The sequence below is a fragment of the Balaenoptera musculus genome, chromosome 17 (genome assembly GCF_009873245.2).
Source record: "Balaenoptera musculus isolate JJ_BM4_2016_0621 chromosome 17, mBalMus1.pri.v3, whole genome shotgun sequence".
Taxonomy (NCBI): Eukaryota; Metazoa; Chordata; class Mammalia; order Artiodactyla; family Balaenopteridae; genus Balaenoptera; species Balaenoptera musculus.
In genome coordinates, this window is record NC_045801.1 from 74703907 (window position 1) to 74728356 (window position 24450).

General features: G+C 40.4%; 1 protein-coding gene across 3 annotated transcripts in view; it reads left to right on the forward strand.

Annotated features, from left to right (window-relative positions):
- The window catches only part of NSMAF (neutral sphingomyelinase activation associated factor), a 63448-nt gene that overhangs the window by 14609 nt on the left and 24389 nt on the right, over window positions 1-24450 (forward strand). For all 3 annotated transcript variants that reach the window (XM_036830726.1, XM_036830725.1, XM_036830724.1), the window contains 9 exons: window positions 2781-2870; window positions 5740-5818; window positions 5916-5983; window positions 6063-6099; window positions 11722-11772; window positions 14309-14380; window positions 14674-14721; window positions 14826-14878; window positions 23601-23730. In XM_036830726.1, coding sequence (XP_036686621.1) covers window positions 2781-2870; window positions 5740-5818; window positions 5916-5983; window positions 6063-6099; window positions 11722-11772; window positions 14309-14380; window positions 14674-14721; window positions 14826-14878; window positions 23601-23730 — 628 coding nt within the window. The remainder of the gene's footprint in view (window positions 1-2780; window positions 2871-5739; window positions 5819-5915; window positions 5984-6062; window positions 6100-11721; window positions 11773-14308; window positions 14381-14673; window positions 14722-14825; window positions 14879-23600; window positions 23731-24450) is intronic.

Sequence of the window (24450 nt, forward strand, 5' to 3'; positions counted from 1 at the left end):
TATATAGTATGAAGGGTTCAGCATCATTCTTTTGCATGTGAATATCCAGATTTCCTAACATCATTTGTTGAAGAGACTGTCCTTTCCCCATTGTGTGGCTTTGAATCTCTTGTCAAAAAGATCCAGAGTTATGAGAGTTTAGTTCTGAGCTCTCCATTCTGTTCCTTTGGTCTATATGTCTGTCTTTATGCCAGTACCACACTGTTTTAATACTGTAGCTTTGTAATATCTTTTGATATAGGAACTGTGAGGCTTCCAGCTTTGTTTTTCATTCTTGATTGTTTTGACTTTCTGATTCTGTATGAATTTTAGGATTTTTTTTTTTTTTTCTATTTCTGCAGTAAATGCCGTTGAGATTTTGGTAGGGATTACATTGGATCTGTAGATGGCTTTGGCTGGTATGGACATTTTAACAGTATTAAAAATAGGATTATATCTTAAAAATTATATGGAAGAGCTGGTTGTCTATGAAGGCTATTTTTATAGCAACAAAATTATGCCATTGTCTTATTGACGAATACTTATTTTACCCTGTCTCTAAGAGGAGGAGTGGGGAGAGGAAGAAGGAGGAGAGAGGGTTGCATAGCTCCAGCCCAAGCAAAAGGTTTCAACTTATTAATATACAAGCTAAAAGTAAGGGCCAAGGTACTTAGTATCTCTCTGATTTATACCTTCTTGGAAATTATCTCGGGCATCAAAGGACACTCCTACCAATCTGAACTTTAGTGGTTGCACTGAAATTCAGAATAAGTATTAATAGTGAGCATTTTACAATGAGCTCTGGCAGTTTAGCCTATGACTAATTCTTGTTCATGGATTTTAAAATGTAGAACAGGCCAATAAAAATTGCCTGTTTTGATGGTAAAGCTAGTTCCCGCTGTCATCATTTTTAATTTATGAGTTATTTTTCTGTTGGTTCAGTTTGTTTTAAAGCAAGCAGTATCTTGTTTCATGGATATAATTTCTTCTTTGTAAGGATATTAATTATAGTCTTTTGACCTTTTCTTCTGTTCATTGTCTCTAGTCTTTCAAGCTGTGTTCTTCTGCTTGTTTGGTCTAGTTCTTTCACATTAGAGGCTGGTGATCTTGGGGTGTCCATTCATATTTAAGGGTGAAGCATGTAATTCTGTGTCACTGTGGGTAGGCCTTTTCTGTTGGGCTTCAGTGTGGGATGATGTTGTAGAAGGTTCTTTGAAATGTTAGTATGCATAGGTCTTTTCTCTAGGGCTATTTAGTTTTTTCCAAAAATAACCCACAGTCTGCTGCTTGGAGTGTTATATGTCTTCCTGCTTTCTGTTTAATCACTATCTTTTCATGCAATAGTGCTGCTCTCCACTGTGCTTGATGCCTAGTTTGGAGTCTCTTGTTTAATTTTGGTATTGAAAAACCATGTGTAGGGAGAACCATCAGGGGAGGAATCTTGGCTGCTGGCCTCATTTGGACTTTCAACCATCCCCCTAGGCTTCATCCCTACCTTCTTGGTACCTGATACCTACAGTTGTAGAACTTTTGGTTTTCTCCTGGTTGGTACCTTTTCTGGAGGCATCTGCTCTTTTGGCTTCTGATCACTGCTGATTGCTCCCATCTGCTTTCTGTGTCTCACAAATATATTGGTATCTCTCATCTGCTTTTATGTCTCTCCAATTTCCTTTAGTCTGTAGGTTTTACTATTTTTTTTGGGGGGGGGGGGTTTACTATTTTGAAAATATTTTTGTTCATATTGTAGTGTTTTTCCAGAGGGAGCAGAAATAAACATTTATGTTTATTCTGCTGTATTTAATCTAGATGTCTTCCTCTAAGACACCGGAACTTGAAGACGCATCTCAAGTACCACACTTTTCATGAAAACTTCTCCCCGTAACTCTGGATGCTGTTGATGTTTCCTGGTCCTTACCACAAAATAAACAAAACAGTTGTTTTCAGTTCTTTGCCATATATTTGTTTCTGTGGCCATGCAACTAAATTAATACTTTTTCTGTTACTTTATTTTGTTTTTAATAGTTTAAAGTACTTAAAGCTTTAAAAAGAACTGATTTTCATTCCCATTTGGTTCAGCTTACTTGTTTTATCTATTAAATACCTGTTGTGTACAAAGCCTTAGATTGGTTATAACAGGAATATCTAAAGATCTGCCTCTCAGAGGCACTGGTCTTGTGGGAGTAGCAAGAGAAACTCACCCACCCACGAGCCATGACAGTGGAGAATGGTGTGTGGTGGGGAAGAGGGGGTGGGGAAGCCTCGTGTGTAGTCATGGGGAACAAAGGATGAACACTCTGTAGGTGGGAAAGCTCCGAGCTCTGTTCGGGCAACAGTAAGTTTTGTTGTTGTTGTTGTTTTATTGGAGTATAATTGCTTTACAATGGTGTGTTAGTTTCTGCTGTACAGTGAAGTGAATCAGCTGTATGTATACATACATCCCCTCCCTCTTGGACCTCCCTCCCACCCACCCCCATCCCACCCATCTAGGTCATCACAGAGCAGGTTCCCACCAGCTATCTGTTTTACACATGGTTTTATTTCATGAAATTTGGAGTTTCTGTAAAGGAATAATAAATCCACCTGGTAAACAATTTTATTTATTTTATTTTTGGCATAGCTGGGCAGGTCTGTCTTGATAGAGAAGAGGGCCTAGCATATAATATACACTTAATAAGTGTTTGTTGATGTAATGGATGGAAAAGCACTTTGGGAACACATGCTTGAAATATTCTGCTTTCTTATACTTAAAAAAAAAATACAATAAACATGCGTTTTTGTTTTGTTTTGTTTTCCAAATTTAGATTTTCCTTGCTCCTGCTTAACTTGGAGGAGTACTACTTTGAACAGCATACAGCTAATCATATTCAGCACAAGGGCAGTCAGAATGAAAGGTAAGGAAGATTTTCGGATCTCTGAAAAGGCCTAGTTAGAATGCAGTAGCAGTGAGCTACTCTGAATGCTATTCTCCACTAAAAGGAACGAGGGCTCTTTGGAGAAGTGTCTGAGTCTAAATCAGGGGAGGAAATGTGGGAGGTGAGCCTGGACCATCTTGTCAGACTGGAAAGTAAGGAAGGTATCAAAAATGACTGCATGTGAATTAAAAGGGCACAAGGCCACCCTGAAGAGCTGGGCAAAAAAATGGGACAGATTGAACACCAGAGAAGAATACTGAGGGCAGTGGATTGAAATGTGTCAGAAGGGCTCAAATCCATGAGTTCATAATGACGTATATGTAATATAAATATATTATTTCATATATGTGTGTGTGTATATATATGTATATCAGTTACCTCTGAAGAATACTAGGACACCAACTCATTTTTCTAAAACTTGATAAAGAATCAAGCATTTTTCCTGCTTTCCTTGTACAAATTGTACTTTAGGGTAACCAAATCACAGATAATTAAAGCTGCTCTTTGTTGATGAATTCTAGATAATAACACAGAGGGAATGTTAAAAATTTCAACCCCTAGTGAATAATGGATCTATATCAGGGGTCGACAGACTGTGGTCAGATCTGGCCTGCTACTTGTTTTTGTAAATAAAGTTTTATTGGAACACCCACTTGTTTACATATTGTGTGTGGTTGCTTTCCTGCAACACGGAAGTAGAACTGAATAGTGACAGAGACCAAATGGCCTGCAAAGTCGAAAATATTTACTATCTGGCTCTTTATAGAAGAAGTTTGCCAACCCCTGATGTAGACAGAATCTTCAATGGCTGCTAAACCAGCAGATGAAAAGCTGCTGAGAAATTTTTTAATGCACGTATCAAGATAGGCATTACCTGAACCCACTGCGGCCTCCTGATATGAGGGAAGTACATGTGCACTGCCTCTGACGAACCCTTACCAGAAAATCAAACCCCAGCTGGTCAAGTCTTTTAATCTTACCAATTATATAAAGGAAATGGGATAGAGGAAAACCACAGAGATGTGTTTAGCAAAGTTCGTAATGCAGGAAAATGAAAGTTGCCTTAGATTAAGAGATATTGAGAGACATGTCAACTAAATGTAATATGGACTTTGTGTTCCAATTTGAACAAACCAACTATAAGAACACACTTATGAAATAGAAAAATGTGAATCCTGGCTGTATCCTTGATGACATTAAGGAATTATTAATTTTTTTAGGTGCGACAATGATAAGTCATTTATTGAAAGAGCTTATCTTCAGAGATTCATGTTAAAGTATACATAAATGAAGTATAGGATGTCTGGGAATTTATCTAAAATCCAGCAGGGTTCTGGGGTGTTGTACACAAAACAAGAATGACTGCATGTTAACAACTACAGAAACTAGGTGATTGATACTTGGGAATTTTCTATTCTATTTGTATTTGTTTAGCAATTGCCATAAAAGTACTTTTCTTAAGTTATTATTAGGGAATTTAGGGTGTTAGGAAAGTAAATGCAGATAACAGCGTGGAAAGAAATGATACAAAATCAAAATTTAAAAGAGCTTTTGAGGAAGAAGAATTGCAGGCTAAATCATGACCTTCAGCATGAAGAGCCTTCTTGTTCACTGGGTACATATTATCTACGTACACAGAGGTAGGCCTTTCTCAGATTGTGATGGGACTTTATCCTGTGGGTTAGAACGCCATTGGCGTATTTGTAAGCCAGGAAGGATGGGAGATTTCTTTGATAGAAGAAGAATTGACTTGGCTGAGGGGGGCGTGGGGGTGGGGGATGGGTACAGAAGCAGGAAGAGCAAGTTGGTCTTTCTAGAGTATAAGTAAAATAATTGCTTCAGTAAAGAGACCCTGGAATGGCCAGAGTAAGAAGCGTTCACTAGGACACTGAGGAATGACTGGAGAAAAAGTCCAGATGTCATACAAGTGATTTTAAAAAACATAAGATCCTTAGAGCTTCACTTGTAGATGAAATGTACTCTTGGAAACTAATCTTAAGGTGATTTTTTTATAAGGTGATATTCCAGCATTTCTTAACCTGTGTTTTGATTACATAATAAGTTATTGCCTTGGTTTGATCAATTGATAAAAGTCATCTAGTCAATAAAAGACAATCAAGTGTGTAGATTTTTATTGGCTTCAGGCAAGTGAGGCACATTGGCCTCTAACATGCTCAGGCAGGCTTTTTCCCAAAACTCACTGGAGCCTTATAAATGTCCCAAGAAAGGAGGAAAATGATGAAGCCAATAACTGATTTATTTGATATTACAGTAGTAGGCAGATAGTCTTTAAAATAGCTTATTATCATAGAACCAGTTTTTCCCGGAATTCCTATGTACCCCAGAATCACCGGTAAAAGCATTTTGTGTTCTAAATTCAAGCTCTTGTTATTCTTGCATGATTATAAATAAGAAAAAAAAAAATCCCCTACCTAATCAACGTTAGATACTTAGTATTGCTTTCTGAATAAGTTCTTTAAGATATAGGAAATTAAAAGTCAAAAGAATTTACCACAGACAGGATGGAATCAGCGTTTCTTAAGGATCAGAAAACTGTTTCCCTTTTACAGTAGCTGTGAGGACCAGATGAAGTAATGCGAATAAAATACATGCGACAGCGCTCAGCCAGTGAGACCGTATTACAACACATGCAGATTCTTTAACTTCTAGGGAGCGGGAGATGAGGAAAATATTTTTCCTATATTTTCCAACCTTTCATACCCTTCTCTTTGTTGATCTTTTATTAGTTGATACTTTAGTCATCTACATTCTAGTTAAAATGTATTATGATTCTTTTGTGACTTTTGTTACGTTCATTAGTAATAACCTTTTGTACTTTCATCTCTAGGAAAATCAGAGGCTCCTTAAAAATATGTTCAAAATCAGTTATTTTTGAACCGGATGCAATATCCCAGCCCATCATTAAGGTAAATGCATTTTAAATGTGAACAGAAACAGTCCTATTTTTTGTATATATTTTACCTTGGCTTATTTTTATAATATTTCTCTCTCAATTTTATCCAGATTCCTTTAAGAGATTGTATAAAAATAGGAAAACATGGAGAAAATGGAGCCAGTAGACACTTCGCAAAGTACGTCATTGTCACAACTGTGTAATTTTACTTCTACCAAAAAATTACATATATTTAATAACTTTTATCTGCATTTTAGGGCAATATCCGGGGGGATCTCACTCATTTTCAGTCAGGTAAGAAGCACCTAGTAAACATTTTTTTCTAACCTGAATGAACATTTAAATGAATAAATACATACATATGTGTGTGTGTGTGTGTATATATACATACATATATATACACATTTTTTTTTAAGCACAATGAAATTATTTGTAGAAATCTCAAATGAAGACCACAGGAAATGATGTTTAAATTCTTTTAAATTTAGTCATTGAGAACTATATGTTTTAAAAGATGTGATCCCTGATGAGCTCCTTAATGTTCATTAAGCGTGTGGTGCCTGCAGGCTGTGTGGGTTGAGATAAAGGACTGCAGTTGGAAGGTGGGAGGCCGGCGCCCCCCACTTCAGTGAGCTCAGATGGACTCATGGGGACAGCCAAGGCCACGGCTCAGGATGTGTAGCCTTGTCTAATTATAGTATAATGCTTGGGGTCATGACCTTTTCTTCATTTCACATTTACTCAGTATAGATTTGTGCATCCAATACTGTGTGAACACTGGCAATACGGAGATAAATTACATTTTTTTTCTCCTGTCATACACAACTGACCCTTGAACAAAGTGGGAGTTTGAGGCACTGACCCCCGCGCCCACACACACACACAGGTGAAAATTTATGTATAACTTTTGACTCCCCCCAAACTTACTACGAATAGCCTACTGTTGCCTTACTGATGACATAGTTGATAACACATATTTTGTATGTTATATGTATTATATACTGTATTCTTATAATACAATAAGTTAGAGAAAAGAAAATGTTATTAAAATCATAAGGAAGAGAAAATGCATTTGCAGTATGTACTGTCGTTATCCATACTGTAAGTTTGTCATCTGTTTATAAGATGAATCATGTCTGCCAGTACCTACATCAATATTGTCTTAATGTGATACAAAACACTGTAGATGTTAGATGTGTTACTAACATTAGACATCAAAAATGAAAAGATAACGTGAAAAAGAAATGTGTTATTCGCAAGTGTGATTCATGCACTGATAATGAAGAAGCAGCAGGATGATTGCTTTATCGTAGCCTGTGTCATCAATACGATTGCTTCCCAGTAGCCCAGCCTGTACACTATTGAGTGAATCATTATAAAAGTGTTATGGCACACAGTGTTGTATCAGATTCATAATTCAGTATGGGAAATGTGGTTACATTTTATTTTTCAAATTTTTTAAAAAAATTTATTTATTTTATTTATTTTTGGCTGTGTTGGGTCTTCATTGCTGCTCATGGGCTTTCTCTAGTTGTGGTGAACGGGGGCTACTCTTCATTGAGGTGTGTGGGCTTCTCATTGCGGTGGCTTCTCTTGTTGTGGAGCACGGGCTCTAGGCGCGCGGGCTTCAGTAATTGTGGCTCACGGGCTCAGTAGTTGTGGCTCGCGGGCTTAGTTGCTCCGCGGCACGTGGGATCTTCCCAGACCAGGGCTCGAACCTGTGTCCCCTGCATTGGCAGGCAGATTCTTAACCACTGCACCACCAGGGAAGCGCCAAACATGGTTACATTTTTTTTTTTTAAACCCGTGATGATAGAGATGATAGAGAAAGAGACATCTGAACAGTAATGTAATTCTTTGAAAGCAAAGTTATGAAACCAGAAAACTAACACATGATTAATCTTATATTAAAATCACTCCCCTTATGCCTATGCAAGGATAGGCTGTCCACTTCAGTAAAAGTGTCGCACACGATGTTCTACACTGTGAATACTTAGGTGATGATGACAGTGATGAACACAGAAATGTATCCTATGCTTCTTCCACGCGGTTATTAGATGCTCACATGAAGACACACACACACACAACAGGTGAGTTTATTAACTGCACGGCAGGATGACTGTTTACTAGTCATTAGGTGGACATGGAGCCTCACAGAGGTCTTCATTCCTGTCGTCTGTCTTCACGTTGAGCAGGAGGAGGAGGGGGGGGTTGGTCTTGCTGTCTCAGGTGGCAGAGATGGAGGGGGACGGGGGCGGGGCAGGAGAGGCAGACACATTCAGTTTAACTTTACGGAAATACAACATGATTTCCGGCTGACTTTTCTGCTTTTTTATTTCTCTAAAAATGTTGCTATATGGTACCGATCCTTCTTCCACCGTTTGCTTTAGTTTCAGTGCCTGTGTCATAGAAGGGTCCATGTCATAAAAGAAGTCAAAAAGCAGTCTCAAAAATCAGAGACTTCTGCTAGGTGGTCTCATGTCAGTTTGTTTCCTGGCACTGCTTCTTCTACATCTTCTTCCTCATCATCTGGAGCTGGTTTGGAAGCTCTCATCTCCATCTGGTCGTCTTCTGTTAATTCCTCGGGTGTGGGGTCCATTAGTTCTTGAATTTCTCCAAGATCCATATCTTGAAACGTTTCAACCCCCTACCTTTTTTTGCCATATCCATAATCTGATTCATGATTTCCTTGATAGGCTCTGTTGTAAATCCTGTAAAGTCATGCACAGCACCTGGACACAGTTCTCTCCAGCAGGAATGTATTGTTTTTGGCTTGATGGCTTTCATGGCTTTTTCTATAACAACCATGGCATCTTCAATGGTGTAATCCTTCCAGACTCTCATGATGTTCTCTTCCACAGCATTGACAGTCCTTTGCACAGAGTACCATACGTAATAAGCCTTAAAGGTTCTTAGGACCCCAATCTAGAGGCTGAGTTAGAGATGCTGGGTTTGGGGGCAAGTAGACCACTTTGACACCTTTGGTGTTGAACTCATGGGGCTCTAGGTGGCCAGGGGTATTGTCCAGTTAAAAGAACATTAAAGGGCAGTCCCGTACTGGCAGAATACTTCCTGACTTCAGGGACAAAGCATCAATGGGACCAATCCAGAAAAAGGGTTCTTGTTGTCCAGACCTTCTTGTTGTCCAACCAGAAGACTGGCAGCTGGGGTTCCCTCTTCCCTTCAAGGCTGGGGGTCAGCAGCTTTACAGATCAGGGCGGTCCTGGTCACCGACCCCATTGCATTTGCACAAAACAGCAGAATTAGCCTATCCCTTCCTGCCTTAGATCCTGGTCCTCACGTCTCTTCCTTAGTAATGAACGTCCTTTGTGGATTTTTTTTCTTTTTTTCCCAGAAGAGGGCACTTTCGTCTGCATTCAGACCTGATCAGGCAGATGTCCTTTCTCCTCAGTGATTTTCTTAATGGTGTCTGGGAGCTCGTCTGCTGCCTCCTGGTTGGCAGAAGCTGCTTCTCCTGTTATCTTGACATTTTCAAAGCGAAATCTCTTTCCAAAATTACCAAACCATCCTTTGCTGACATTAAGTTTTCCAGCTTTAGATCCTTCACCTTCCTTTTGCTTTAAGTTGTCATATGATGACTTCATATTAGTCATCACGCGGCCACCCTGCACCCACATAAAAGCTGCATTTTCAATACGTGATAAAAAGGAAGTTCACGAAAAGTGCCAGGTTCTCCGCCTGCTGGGTAGCTGCCTGATGGCTTCATGAATTTCCTTTTCCTTTTTACAATGGTGTTTACACTGGATTCATTTATCTTGAAACGTTGGCAACCGCAGCTGCTGACCTCACCTCAATCAATGGTACACATATCAAGTAATTCAACTTTTTCTTGTAACGTCATGACTTTGCTTCTCGGAATCACTGCCAGCATCACTAGTGGCACTTCGTGTGGGTCACATGGTGTTATTCCAGGTTAACGATCTTATACTAAACATGATGAAAAATGCACAAGAACCAGGAGGGATCACTTTTTACTGCGATGCCCGCTTCACTGCTGCTTACACAGAGATGAATAGCGTCCCGCGGCCTTCTGAGGTTACTCTCAACACTTGACCTCAGTGCAGTATCACAGGAGGCGACTATGAAGTTATGACCATGGTACAGTGTGAACTACGGTGAACGTATGCAGCTGTGATTTCATACTGCATCTTTACAGTTATTTACATTTCTCTCGACTAAGATTGGTGCCATCCATGTACGGTCTGTTAGCGTGTGCATAAGTTTTGATAAGTTTTAACTTTTTATAATAGATTTCTGTGTGTTTTATGGTTGTAAATGATATGATAGACTAGTATCTACATATATTTTATACACTCATGACATAACAATTTCTTAATTTTTCTGATATTTCTAGGCTACACAGTTCATCTTCTTTCAAATTGTCCCAAATCTCCACAAACTTTTCCAATATATTTACTGAAAACAATGCACATGTAAGTGGACCCATGCAGTTCAAACCCATGTTGTTCAAGGGTTAGCTGTACTTAATTCATCTGTAGATCTTTAGAAACTTACAGATGAGAGAGGAGTAGAGCTCATTACCACTGCCTCTTTGCTGTGAATCTCACCTTCCTCACCTTGAAAATGAAAGGTAGAGGAGGTCAGCGCTGGCTCCACTCTCTGCGGAGCCCCAGCTCCTTGAAGTGTTCAAAGAAAAGGATCATTCTGTGATCGAGCAAGCATGGGAGAAGCTGTGGGAAACAAAGATGCAGAGATTTCTTTACGCTAGGACTGGACGCGAAGCGTTGAGATTCTCAAGGGGTGAATGGTCGGGAGCAGAGAGCCTCTGGTGGTTTTTGGGTCACTCAGCCCTCTTGTTCATGGCTCTTTTTAATGCATATTGAAAATTATTTTATGAAGCCTGGGAGATGTCAGATTAGGTGATTTTCTAAGTCTGCCTTTCATGATTCTAATAATTTTAGGGAAGAAAACAATTCAGAGGCTGTCTTTGACCTCATGTTGTTGTGACTGGCAGATATGAAAGCAGTTATGGCCATCTGTCTGGGGAAGGAACCCCACTATTGACGATTCTGGTCCACGCCTGTGTTCTCATTATTTCTAGAGTATCGTTCTACACTGTCGCTTTATTCTAGAAAGTCCATATCTTGAAAGGAGTAGGTACTTTTTCAGTTGAAAGTATGGTTTCCATTATAAAAACATACATTTTAGTATAATTTTAATAAACTTAGGAATAAAGCCCCCAAATCCTTCCACCTCCTTTCAGTAGTTTGTATAAGAGGTCTCGTATCAAATAAACTCAAAATCAGCTTTACATCAAGGCGTGACTAGATATAAGCTACTCTTTCAAGTATTAAGCTTCCTGGGTTAAGCACACAACCAAATAAACACAACTTTTGTGTTTTTTGATTACTTACCAGGTCACAGTGTTTCAGAAATATGTTATGGTTCTTCAGGCTTTTAGAGTTTTGCTTCCAAATATTCTTTTGCTGATAGAATAAAGAGGAGTGAGTGTGTGTGTGTGTGTGTGTCTGTCTGTCTGTCTGTCTGTCTAGAGAAGAGAGTTTTCTTTATGTTGATGAATGGATTTCATACCACAGTGACTTTGTTTTACTCATTTCTTAGAAAATCAGCCTTAGATTAGCTTCCTTCACTTGTCTGGTTACTGGGTACAAGTGATGACATTCATAAGACATCTTAGACATTGTATTTATCCAGCAGTGGTTGCTACCTTGTTGCCTTGATGAATCTGTTTTTAATTTAATGTTTGTTATTTTAACATCAGAACTTTAAAGCCATACTAATATTAATGCAAGTGCTTTTGGAAACAGATTATGTAACAATGATTTAAATTTGATTCATAACATCCTAATTAACAGTAACTCATTACTATGATAGTGTTTAATTATTTTACAATTATTGATTTGTCTTTCTCAGGTATATTTCATTAAAGAACACAACATTGTTGCACCATATAAAATAGAAAGGGTAAGTAAAGCTTTTCATTTATCCCCAGCAATTTACATAGTGATTTTGAGCAATAAGATTCTGTGTCTCTGTTAACTTCTTTAACGCAATATAATGGGTATTTAAAAGCTTGTTACCTAGCAGTTATAACAGAATTACCCAAGGGAATGACAGACTTTAGTCCAAGAGATTTCAATTAACTTTTTAACTTCAAAATAGGTGTGTCTATTAGGGGAAAAACTTAAATTATTAGGTTAAAAGTTGAAATCAGAATATGCATCATTTAAAAGATTATTTACTGGATATCACTGAGAACTTCTTTTAAATGTTTGAGAAATACTTATAGGCTATAAAATTACCCTTATTTAAGAGCTCAGTAATAATTTATAAATGCTGCTGATTGGGTAGAAGCTCTGAGGGGCCGTGAACACAGGACTTGTAACTAGACGTTACATCCAACCACTCTGTGCTTTAATTAATGCTTTATGCTGCAGCTTAGTGTGCAGTAAAGCGATAACTCCTAGTAGGAGAGTTTTTACGAGACCTAGAGATGGGACTAGTGCTCCTGTAAACAACACCTCTGAATTAGGAAGAGCCACCCTCTCTGAGCAGACGTCCGACAGGCTGCATGGCAGTTCCGGCCACAGGCCAGCCTGCGGGTTCTCAGCAGCAGCTTGGGGGGGCCGCGCCAGCCACGTGCAGCCCCCTCTGAGTTTTATGTACAAGAAACATCTGCATGCGCCAGTCACTCAGAAACGGAGAATACGGAGATCTCGTCACTCACAGGCGGTGCTATTGGCACTTTGGGAAGGACGGTTCTTCATTGTGAGGGGCTGTCCCTTATATGACAGGCTGTTCCCACCCACGGAGTGCCCCCTCTGCACTGTCCCCCTTTGTTGTGTGGCACCACACACTGCCAAGTGCCCCGCAGGGGTGGTGGAACGCCCCCCCCCCCGCCCCCCAAGTTGAGAACCGCTGCCTGGTGTGCTCTCCCTGCAGAGGCTCTCCTGTCACCCACCTGAAGTGCAAAGCTGCTGAAAAGTTACACAAAAGGAAATGAGTAAGGTTTTCTGAAGCAAAGAAAAGCTCTTGTGAATTAGGACACCAAAGGATTCTCTGGTTTAAAGGGGTGGGGTTGTGACTTCGACCATGATGATGAGACTTGGTAGACTAGGAAGCCCCAGACCCTTGTTCCTCTTACAGAGAGACTGACTCAGTTCCCTTTGTGAGAAATCCAGAAACAAGTTAAGAGTGCCCTGCGCCCCAGGTGAGCATGAAATGAGCCACACTGAAGCTGTGGGAACATTGTAGCATCCTTTCACCATAGTCCCTCCCCCGGCACTGTGCCACGTGATTGGAGGGGACTCCCAGCTCCCATCTTCTCCCTGGGGAGGGAAAGACAAGACGGGACCATAGGTCCAATGTTCTGGCTTTTGGGGGCAGCTGCCTGAGGGTCTGGCTTCTGTCTCACCTGTCCTGGACCTCTGACAGGACCCCTAATGCTCTAGATGCCTGGGGACCCCTGAAAACAGGAAAGAGCTGGGCATTGTGCAGCTGCTCCGGGGGACCCTGCACCAGCGACACAGGCAGATACAGCCCAGCAGACTCACCCTCAGGGGAAAGAGAAGAGTGCAGCTTGTGACACATAAAATTAACCGTCACAGCACTTGCACACCCAGCCTCAGAGCCCCTGAGTGTGTGAAGCCAGCACTGACAGGACTGAAAGGAGAGACTGACGGCAGCACAGGACAGAGGAGACTTCCGTCTGTGCCCCACCTTCAGTAATGGGTAGATCATGCAGACAGAAGGTCACTCAGGAAACAGAGGACTCGACCAGCCCTCTAACCAGATGGCCCTCACAGACACACACAGAACATCCTGCCCAACAGTGGCAGGACACACACTCTTCTCACGTGCACACGGGACCTTCTCCAGGACAGGTCACAAAACCAGTCAACAAATCTAAGATTACAACCACCGAGGAGTGAAACCAGAAATCCATAGCAGCAGGAAAACGCACATGGATGTGGAAATTAACACTCTTGAACAGCCAATGGCTCAAAGAAATAAAAAGGAGAAATTAGACTCAAGAGGGAGGGGATATAGGTATACATGTAGCTGATTCACCTTGTTGTACAGTCGAAACTAACACAACATTGTAAAGCAATTATAATCCAATAAAGAAGTAAAAGAACAAAAACCAAAAAACCTCAAGATGATCAAAACGAAAACAGAACATACCAAAACTGAAAAGATGCAGCAAAAGCAGTGCTAGGAGGGAAGTTTAGTGTTAAACGCTTACCTTAAAGATCTCAAATTAAAAAACCTAACTATACACCTCAAGGAACCAGAACAAGAAGAGCAAACTAAGCCCAAAATTAGCAGAAGGAAGGAAATAGTAACTATAGCGGTAAACCCAACAGACTGCTCCCCCGGGGCCCTCGTTCCGCGCGGGCTGCGGGAGGACACGCCAGGCAGGTCCCTGCACAGGTCAGCAGGGGGCTGCCAATGCCTTAAAGTGATGGGTGCTGATGTGCTTGGTCTCCCTCTTTTTCAGGGCACAATGGAATATGTCTTCGAGTTGGATGTTTCAGGGAAGGTGGAAGACGTCGTGGAGACATTGCTTCAGGTAAGCCAGGGCTTTTCTCAGACATTCACTGGCAAACTGAGGCATAAACTTTATTTTACAGAATTTCATACTCATGTGTCTTACCAAAACCATAACCTTTTTTATAAATCTGAAACAGATTTACTTGAATATGTTGAACTTGAAAACTGTACATTAGGAAGAAGCCATAGATATATCAAAGTCATTCTTACCTGTTACTAAGTAACAGAATGCTGGTTGTGTTTGTTTCTAAGGAAGTATCTTCAGAGCATCTGAGAGAAAAAATAAATTCATGTATATTTATATAATCGTAGCTTCACAGAGCATCCTGTCTGGACAAACTTGGAGACCAAACCGCTATGGTAAGAGTTTCTAAAGATCTGTATCTTTATTGTGAATGAACGTGTATTGATATGTCACTTATAAATCCTTATATCCATACTTTTTAAATGATTCTGTTTTAAAGATTACAGCCATTTTGCAGTCCCGTTTGGCTAGGACATCATTTGACAAAAACAGGTAAGTTTTCAATGATTTTGTTTCCTGATGACGAAAGCAGTGGCATCGTCACCTCGTGCCTTATTCAGTGTGTCCAGAACCGATAGTGGGTGTTACCACCTGCCTCAACCCAAGCCTGCTTGTTCGGGGGAATGGCCCCGGCGTCAGTGCCAGAGCAGCGCCAGGGGCCTCCTTGCCACTTCTCCCAGCTGACACCTGTCCGTCAGAAAGGCCTGGTGCCAGATGCTCTCCCCCATCTTCCCGGTCTACGAGCTTCTGTCTTTTCACATGTTAGTGCCTCCGTTCAGGCCGCCAGCCCCTGCCACTAAGATCACAGTGACAGCGTTTAGCTTGTCCCCAACTCCAGCCTTCCCTGCTCCAATCCCGTTTTCCTCACTGTGTCGAATGTACTTTTAAAATACATTCTTTCTAAAGAACTTATTTCTTTATATCACTTGTCTGTTTGAAACTCTTCCAGACTTCCATTGCCTTCAGGGTAAAGTCTTAACCTCACCTGCACACGGGGCGCTCTGGTTTAGGCTTTGTCACCGGTCCGGCCGCCGGTGGCTCTCGAGTGCTCTGCTCTGAATCTCTGCGTTCTGTGCGATTCCCGAGGCGCCTTACGGCCTCCTGCCTCTGAGCCTCTGCTCAGAACACTCAGCCTCCTGCCTCTTCTGCACCTGCCCAACTCTTCCTTACGCTTCTCATTTCAGCTGAGCTGGCAGTTGTTCTGGAAAGTCTTTCCCGTCCCGTCAGGCTGTGTTAGGTACCTTCCTAAGGTGTCCTGCAGGGACCTAGAGACCGCATTCTTACTGATCTAATGGAGTTTTGTTTCGGTTTTTAGTTTTGGGGTGTGTTGGGTTTTTTGTTTGTTTGTTTTTGGGCTTCTTTGGCTTTTCTAAGTATCCAATATATTTTCTGCAAGTAAGTATACTTTAATATTAACCTGTTCTCTTATTTGTTTCTTGCCTTATTTTAAGTAGATTTCCTTCTATTAAGTAGATTTGGGCTATTTGTCTGTATCTCCATCTGCAGTACCACTGTATGAATTACTGTAGCTTTAGAACAACTCCTAATATCAGGCAGTGCAGGGTCCTGCACCATATTTCCCTTCTTAACTTATGTCTTCACTGTTCTTGGTCTTACGCACTTCTGTATAAATTTAGAATCAGCTTGTCAAGTTTCATAAAGGAAAAGCCTGCTGGGATTTTGACTGTGATTGCAGTGAATCTTTCCATTTATTTAAGTCTTCTTTATGATTTCTCTTTATAAACTTCTTTCTTCTCTTGTGTTAGATTTATTCCAAGTACTTCATATTTTTGATGGTGTTGTAAATGATATCCTAAAATATTTCATTTTATTGTTGATACTTAGAATGTAGTAGATTTTTGTGTATTCGTTTTGTCTTCAGCAACCCTGCTAAACATTGTGATCCATTCCATTAACTTTACATATAGATTCTCTAATATGTACAAAATCTTATGTAGCGATTGTTTCAGTCTCTAGTCACTAGATATCATTTTTATTTTAATATTTATTTTTAGATTTTTGTATTTGGAATCCTCAGGCCTAGGACAAAGTAGAAAGTATTGAATAGATTCATTTATGGATTATTATGTGCTAGGCTTTTGCTAGAAGCTTATGTGTATAAATGAGATTCGTTTGTAATATTCTGTTTTATTGCTACCTTTGTGAGATTTGTGACCCTTACACTACATTTTAAAATGTTAAAGAATTTGCCAGAAAAGCCATCTGGCCAATAACGTGTTTTCTGTGTTTATGTTTGTTTACTTCTTTTTCTGTTTCACCTATATAGCATTAATTTTCTTTTCATTTTTGTACTTGTAGAATATATTAGTTAAATGTTGGGAGGAAAGAATAGCTTCCATCTTAGGAAGGAAAAGGAGTAATAACAATTAGTTTCTTTCGACCTACTTAGAATGCGTTATTTTTCTAAGTAGCAATTTAGACTTTAATCCTGGGCTTCAGCATGACATTAATTTTAAAAATGGTTCACTATGAAACTTTTGATTTATCCAGTCTCCAAAGCGTTAGGCTGAAGAATTTGAGGAAGACTTTTTTGCAGCGTGAAGTGAGATATTTCAGGATTGTATACTTCCTCTAAAAGAAAGAAGGTAAATTTTTGCTGAGATAAATTTTCATCATACTTCCAAGGAAATGCTTTTTTATTGAAACTATATTTATTTTTCCCTATTGTTCATTCTGAAAAAGTTCAAGTCCTCACAAGTTGAAAGATAATATAGTGAACACAGATACCCTATGAGTCACCAAGCGTTAATTTGTCAACATTTTGCTGACTTTGCTTCGGTTCTTACATGCTCATGGTCCTGCTTGCTGTGTGTGTGTGTGTGTTTGTGTGTGTGTGTGTGTACATGTATAAATAATGCATATATGTCTATATATATGTTATATGTATGTATACATGTATAGCTGATGTGCATATGTATGTACGTTTGTGTGATACATATAAAATATATGCATACAACTTTTCCCTGAACCATTTGAAATGACACTGCAAGACTTCCTGACACTTCTTCCGTAACTACTTCAACATGTATCTCTCACAAGAAAGTTCTCTGACTTTCCTCCATACTGTTATAACACTCAAGTAGCAATATTCTGTATGCCGGGTAATTTATAGCTCCATATTCAGGTTTCCCCATTTGTACCCCAAAATGTCCTCTTTAAAATACTTTGGACTAATTCAGATTTAAAGAAAAGATGTAAAGACAGTGCAAAGAGTTCTTTTCCCCTCATCCAGTTCCCCCATTATTATATGTTTAGTGGGGGTGGATGCTGTAATCCTAGATTTGTTGACTGTAATCCTAGATTTTTTATTTTTTTGATGCTATTGAAATTTTATTTTCCAATTATTTGTTACTGGTATATAGAAGTAGTTTTTTGTTGTTTTTTTTTTATTTTTTTGTTTTTTTAGAAACAATGACCTTGTATCCTGTGACTTCTCCAAATTCAGAATTTACTCATTAGTCCTAGCAGATTGTTTGGTAGATTCCATAGAGTTTTCTATATCCATAATTATTTAATCTGTGAATAATGACAGTTTCACAGAAATACTTGTGGCTTTTATTTCTACTTCTTGCCTCATTGCACAGTTTGATTAATAGACGCAGTGGGAGCAGACATTCTTGCCTTGTTCTTGATCTTACAGGAAAAGGGTTTAATGTTTCACCATTAAAGAATGATGCCAGCTGTAGGTTTTTCATAGATGCCCTTTATCAGAGTGAGGAAGTTTCTTTTTATTCCTGGTTTGCTGAGAGTATTTTCAAAAATAGGTTTAGAATTTTGTTAAGTACTTTTTGTGCATTTATTGAGATGATCTTTTTTTTCTTTAATTCTGTTAATATTGTGAATTATGTTGTTTTTTCAGTGTTAAAACAACCTTGTATTCATGGGATAAATCCAACTTGCTTATGATGTATTGTTCTTTTTACATATTGCTGGATTTGCTTTGCTAGTATTTTGTAAAGGATTTTTGCATCTCTGTTTATGGATATTGCTCTGTAAATCCTAGTGTATTTGTGAGGTTTTGCCGTCAGGGTTATGCTAGCCACATAACATGAGTTTAGAAACATCCCTTTATCTTCAGTTTCCCGAAAGAGTTTGTGTAGGATTGTATTTCTTGCTTAAATTTTTAAAAACATTTACTGGTGAAGCCCTGTAGGCCTGAAGTGTTCTTACTTGGTCAATCTATTTGCTTGACACATAGGACTAGTTAGGTTGTCTGTTTCTTCTTGTATCTATTTTGGCAAGCTGCATTTTTCAAAACCTTTGTCCGGTTCATCCAAGTTGTCAGATGCTGGCATCAAGTTGTTAATGTCCTCTGAACGTCAGTAGGATCTGCAGTTATGGTCCCTCTTTCGTTCCTTACGTTGATGCTTTATGTTTTTTCTTTATCAGTATTGCCAGAGGTTTGCCAATTTTATTAACCTTTTTAAAGATCCAACTTTTGACTTTATTGATTTTTCTCTATTTTTATATAAAAATCATTTTATATAAAATTGATTTCCACGCTTATGATTTCCTTCCTTCAGCTTACTTTGGGTTTAACTTGTTCTCTTTCCAGCTTCCTACAAAGTTTAGATCACTGATTTTAGACCTTCTTTTATAAGTAGGACTAGAACGTAAATTTACCTCTAAGCACTGCTCAGCTGCATCCCTCAGATTTTGATATGTTTTTATTATCATTCATATGAAATATTTCATAACTTCCTTTGTCATTTCTTCTTTGACCCATTGGGTTTTTTCTTTGGGTTATTTAGAAGTATGTTGTTTATCTTCTATGTATTTGGGGATCTTGTTACTGTTGTATTATTATTGATTTCTAATCTAATACTCTCTTGGTTCAGAGAGTATATGGCTCAGTCTTTTTTTTTTTTTTTTTTTATATTTATTTATTTTTTTTTTTTTTTTTTGGCTGCGTTGGGTGTTCGTTGCTGCACACGGGCTTTCTCTAGTTGCGGCGAGCGAGGTCTACTCTTCGTTGCGGTGTGCGGGCTTCTCATTGCGGTGGCTTCTCTTGTTGCAGAGCACGGGCTCTAGGTGCACGGGCTTCAGTAGTTGTGGCTCGTGGGCTTCAGTAGTTGTGGCTCGCGGGCTCTAGAGCACAGGCTCAGTAGTTGTGGCTCACAGGCTCTAGAGCGCAGGCTCAGTAGTTGTGGCGCACGGGCAGAGTTGCTCTGTGGCATGTGGGATCGTCCCGGACCAGGGCTCGAACCCATGTCCCCTGCATTGGCAGGCGGATTCTTAACCACTGCGCCACTAGGGAAGTCCTGGTTCAGTCTTTTGAAGTTTGTTGAGATCTGTTGTATGGCTTTGTGTACAGTCAGTCCTGACAAAGGTTTCCAGGCCCGTGAAAGGAACGTGTGCTCTGAAGTTGTGGAGTATAGTGCTCTGTACACGTCATTTAGGGCCAGTTGGCTGATGGTTGTTCAGATCATCTGTACTTTACCGACTTTTTGTTGACTTGCTCTGTCAGTTACTGAGAGAAGGGTGTTAAAATTACCAGTGATGATTGTGGAATTGTTTATTTTCCCCTGTATTTCTGTCAATTTATGCCTTGTGTACTGGCAGACTCTGTTATTAGGTTTACATACATTTATAAGACACCAGTTTTCTTACATGTTGTGATTGCACGCTATATCTTTTTCTATCCTTTTTACTTTTAACTTGTCTGTGTCTTATTCCGTTTCCAAAAAACACACTTTATATAGTTGAGTCTTTTTATACAGTCCGAAAGTCTCTGCTTGTTAATTGGATTGTTTAACTCATTTATAATTATGTAATTATGGATATAGTTGGTTTTTAAACCCACTATCTTAGTATTTGTTTCCTAGCATTTCATTTGTTCTTTGTTTCTCTGATCCTCCTTTCTTGCCTTCTTTTGGGTAAATCTGGTATTTTTAAGTTTTCTACTTTTTAGCTGTAGTGCTTGGTGTCATTCTTAGTGGTCACTCTGTAGCTCACGATATGCACCTTGTACATAGTGTACCTTCAGGTAAGAGTATATTACACTCCCTTACGGTCGTTCAAGAGCCTTACAGCAGTGTGTTTCCACATAACCCCTCCTGCCCTTTGTGATCTGTGGTTTTATATTAAATTTCTACATATACTATAAAACCCATGATATGGTGTTCTTATTTTAGGTTTTTAAAGAATTTTTTTTTACTTTTTTTTTTTTTTTACAGTAGGTTCTTGTTGGTTATCTATTTTAAATATAGCAGTGTGTACCTGTCAATCCCAAACTCCCAATCCCAAGAATTGAGATACATGCATTTATAGGTACATAAATTAAAGTACTGAGAAATAATTCTTTTCTATTTACTTGGATGTTTGAATACTTATGTTTCCTGATGCTTGTCTTTCCTTCCTGCAGAACCAGCGTTGCATCTGGTGTCATTTCTCTTAAGCCCAAAGAACTTCCTATAGCACTTCTTATGGTGCATATCTGGTCAGGATGGATTCTCCCAGCTTTGTCTGAAAATACCTCTATCTTACCCTCATTTTTGAAGGGTGTTTTTGTTGGAGATAAAATACTAGGTTCACAGGGTTTTCTTTCACTACTTGAAGGGTTTTCGTTCCGTTTTATGTTGCTGTCCGTTGTTTCCTGTGAAAAGTCACATCATTTGTCCTGTTGTTACTGTGCATTAAGGTGTAGTCTCTCTGCGCCTGTCCTGCTGGGGGGTTCTGGGTAACGGAGTCTGTGAACTGGTGTCTTATATGAGACAGTTTCCACCACTCTCCACTCAGTGTTTCTTCAGCCCCGTCTCCTGTCTCTCCTCTTGTGACTTGAGTTACACTCATGTTAGTATGTTTTATAGTTTCGCTTAGATCTCAGACACTCTGTTCTGTGTTTTTTTAAATCATTATTATTATTCTCCTTTTGTCTTGTTTCAGTTAGGACGTTTTTTATCGGCCTTGTTTTCAGCTGCATTGGACTTTTCCTCTGCCATGCCCAGTCTGTTAAGCTTGTTTAAGTCATTCTTCATTTCCTCTCACCCAGATTTTCATTTCTAGCATTTCCTTTCAGTTCTTTTTCCTAGTTTCTGCTTCTCAGATGAAGTTTTCCTTCCTTTCACATGTGTTTTCCGTCTTTTCTTCTAGATCTTTTAGCACATTTATTACAGTTATCTTAACATCTCCCTCTGATGGATCCGACGGCCGGGTCCTCTTCCATGGAATCTTCTCTCTCATGAGTGCAGGTCATATTTACTCACTTCTCTGTGTTTCTTGTAATCTTGTGTGTGCTGGGAAGTTTGTTTTAAAGGAACTGTAGAGACTGACCTAAGGAATATCTGCCTCCAGAGGCGGTCATGCCCACCCCCATCCTGCCTACTGCTTGCCCTGGCGGCTCTGTCAGTGTAATGAGTGGAGCTGGGTTAAATCCAGGTCCCCATGCCCAGGCCCACGGCGGGAGTGAGCAGGACGGTCCTCAGCGGGGCTTGGGGTCGGGGCCCTGGAAGGGTTTGGAGATACCCCTGTGCTTTACAGCTGAGCCTCCAGCTCTCCGCCACAGAGCACCTCTGCCCTCCAGGCCTGACTCCCGCTCTCTGGCGTCTCCCTTCATCCTGCAGCCCTTACCCCCTATGAAAGATTGCTCCTCCTCCTGCCACTCAACTGTTGGTCCCTTCATTTAGGTTTCTCTGCATCTGAGCTTTCTGATGGGTTTCTAAACATAGCAAGGATTGTGTAGCTCATCTGGCAGGTTTTGTGGTTGGGATGAGAGCTGTGAGGTCTCCTTCACATCCAAACTGGAAGAGGAAGCCTGCTCCTGTGTGATTTTGTGTTTGTTTTTTTTAAATAAGTTTATTTATTTTATTTATTTATTTTTGGCTGCGTTGGGTCTTCACTGCTGTGCACAGGCTTTCTCTGGTTGCGGCGAGCGGGGGCTACTCTTCGTTTTGGTGGTGGGCTTCTCACTACGGTGGCTTCTCTTGTTGCGGAGCACGGGCTCTAGGCACACGGGCTTCAGTAGTTGTGGCTCGCAGGCTCAGTAGTTGTGGTTCACGGGCTCAGTAGTTGTGGCACGCAGGCTCAGTAGTTGTGGCACACGGGCTTAGTTGCTCCACGGCATGTGGGATCTTCCCGGACCAGGGCTCGAACCCGTGTCCCCTGCATTGGCAGGCGGATTCTTAACCACTGTGCCACCAGGGAAGCCCTGCTTTTGTTCTACTACTTATAGAGGAGACTTTTTTTTTTTTTTTTTTTGACTGCATTAGGTCTTCCTTGCTGCACGTGGGCTTTCTCTAGTTGCTGCAAGCGGGGGCTACTCTTTGTTGTGGTGTGCGGGCTTCTCATTGCGGTGGCTTCTCTTGTTGTGGAGCACAAGCTCTAGGCATGTGGGCTTCAGTAGTTGTGGCGCACAGGCTCAGTAGTTGTGGCTCACGGGCTCTAGAGCACAGGCTCAGTAGTCGTGGCACACGGGCTTAGTTGCTCCACGGCATGTGGGATCTTCCTGGACCAGGGATCGAACCCGTGTCCCCTGCATTGGCAGGCAGTTTCCCAACCACTGCGCCACCAGGGAAGTCCCAGAGGAGACTTATTTTTAGCTCAGTTATTTAACTAAGTAATTGCCTTAAACTCTTGATGATTTGGTTGTTTCCCTTTTATTTTTTTTTTAAATTAGTAAAGCAGAACGAAAATGGACTTTTTTGATGAGTTAACATAACTTAGGAGGGAGTGGTGATCACCTTTGACTGGTTTTACTGCAGTAGATCCACAAAAGACTATACGTTGGAACGGACATGCAAGTAATTGTAATTATGTACTCATAGCCTTATAGAATGTGGTGTGAAGTAAGTGCTACCCATGCCAAAACAGTTTCTATGACAATAAAATAGGTCTTAATGACACAAAAGTAGAAAATTATGTTAATGTAGGAATAGTTTCAAGGCCGACTTATTTGGAAAGGAGTGAAGAGTACCAATAACAGGGTTGTTTGGTATTGTTTACTTGTCTGTCTTCTCTTCTTTGATACATAACCTCATCTGCTTTTAAAAAAAAATCAAGTATTCATTATACCATTGAAAAGAAAGTCAGTTTTATTTAGGCGACTGATTTATATCACCAGTTTTCTTGTATCAGGTGCAGTGTTTAGACACCTGTTCTGCAGAGTCACTTTGTAGCTCCCTCAGATAAAGTTAAATCTAGGAAGTAGATCGATTTCTGATAATTCTTGCTTTTGCTGGAAAAAACATATTCTCAGATTCCAAAGTGTTTCTGAAAAGCTGCACATGGAATGCAAAGCAGAAATGGTGACACCTCTGGTGACGAATCCCGGCCACGCGTGCATCACTGACACCACCCTGTATTTCCAGCCTCTCAATGGGTACCCGGTAAGTAGTCTGCAGGCCAGCGGAGGGCTCCTTGGGTATTCCCGTTTGCGTCTTCAAGCTCTCTTTCCTGTGAACTTGACTTGACAGTTAGAGTGTTCTCACATTTTGGGGAGGGTCAGAATTACCCCCCGTCCCCACCCAGCATCTGGTATTTAACAGGCTCCCCATGTCATCGTGATGCACCCTCACCCGTGTTTGAGCTCTTCTGACTTACTTTCTGTTACTTCGGGGGAAAAGAAACCCCGCCCCTTCCGATTTTAGTAAAGGGTCTTGAGAGGTTTATACTTTTCTACTCGGAAGCACTTCTGCAAGAGAGCAATGAAATATACTAAGGTTAAGAAGAGATGGATGTTTTCTGTGTACTTGCTTATATGTACACCTAAGTTGTATTTCTCGTTGTCCCTTAATTACAAACCAAATCAGTAGGTCTGCACCTGTCCCAGAGGAGCAGTAAGAAGGGGCCTCTCCAGCCCGTGCGGAGCTGCGTGTGGCACTCCTGTCAGTGGGCAGCTGCAGTCCTGCTGCTGGGACGCTGGAAACATCTCCTCTTGCACGATGGCTTTAGACTCACGAGGCCAGACAGTAAAGATGAATTCAGATTTCTGCACTAAAACTTGTAAACACTGGCAGCTTTATCTAGATACGGACCCTTTTCAGAGTGGTTCATTGAAGGAACAGAAACCCTAGTGCTGTGCTGGTGCAGTTGGACCGTTTGGCAGG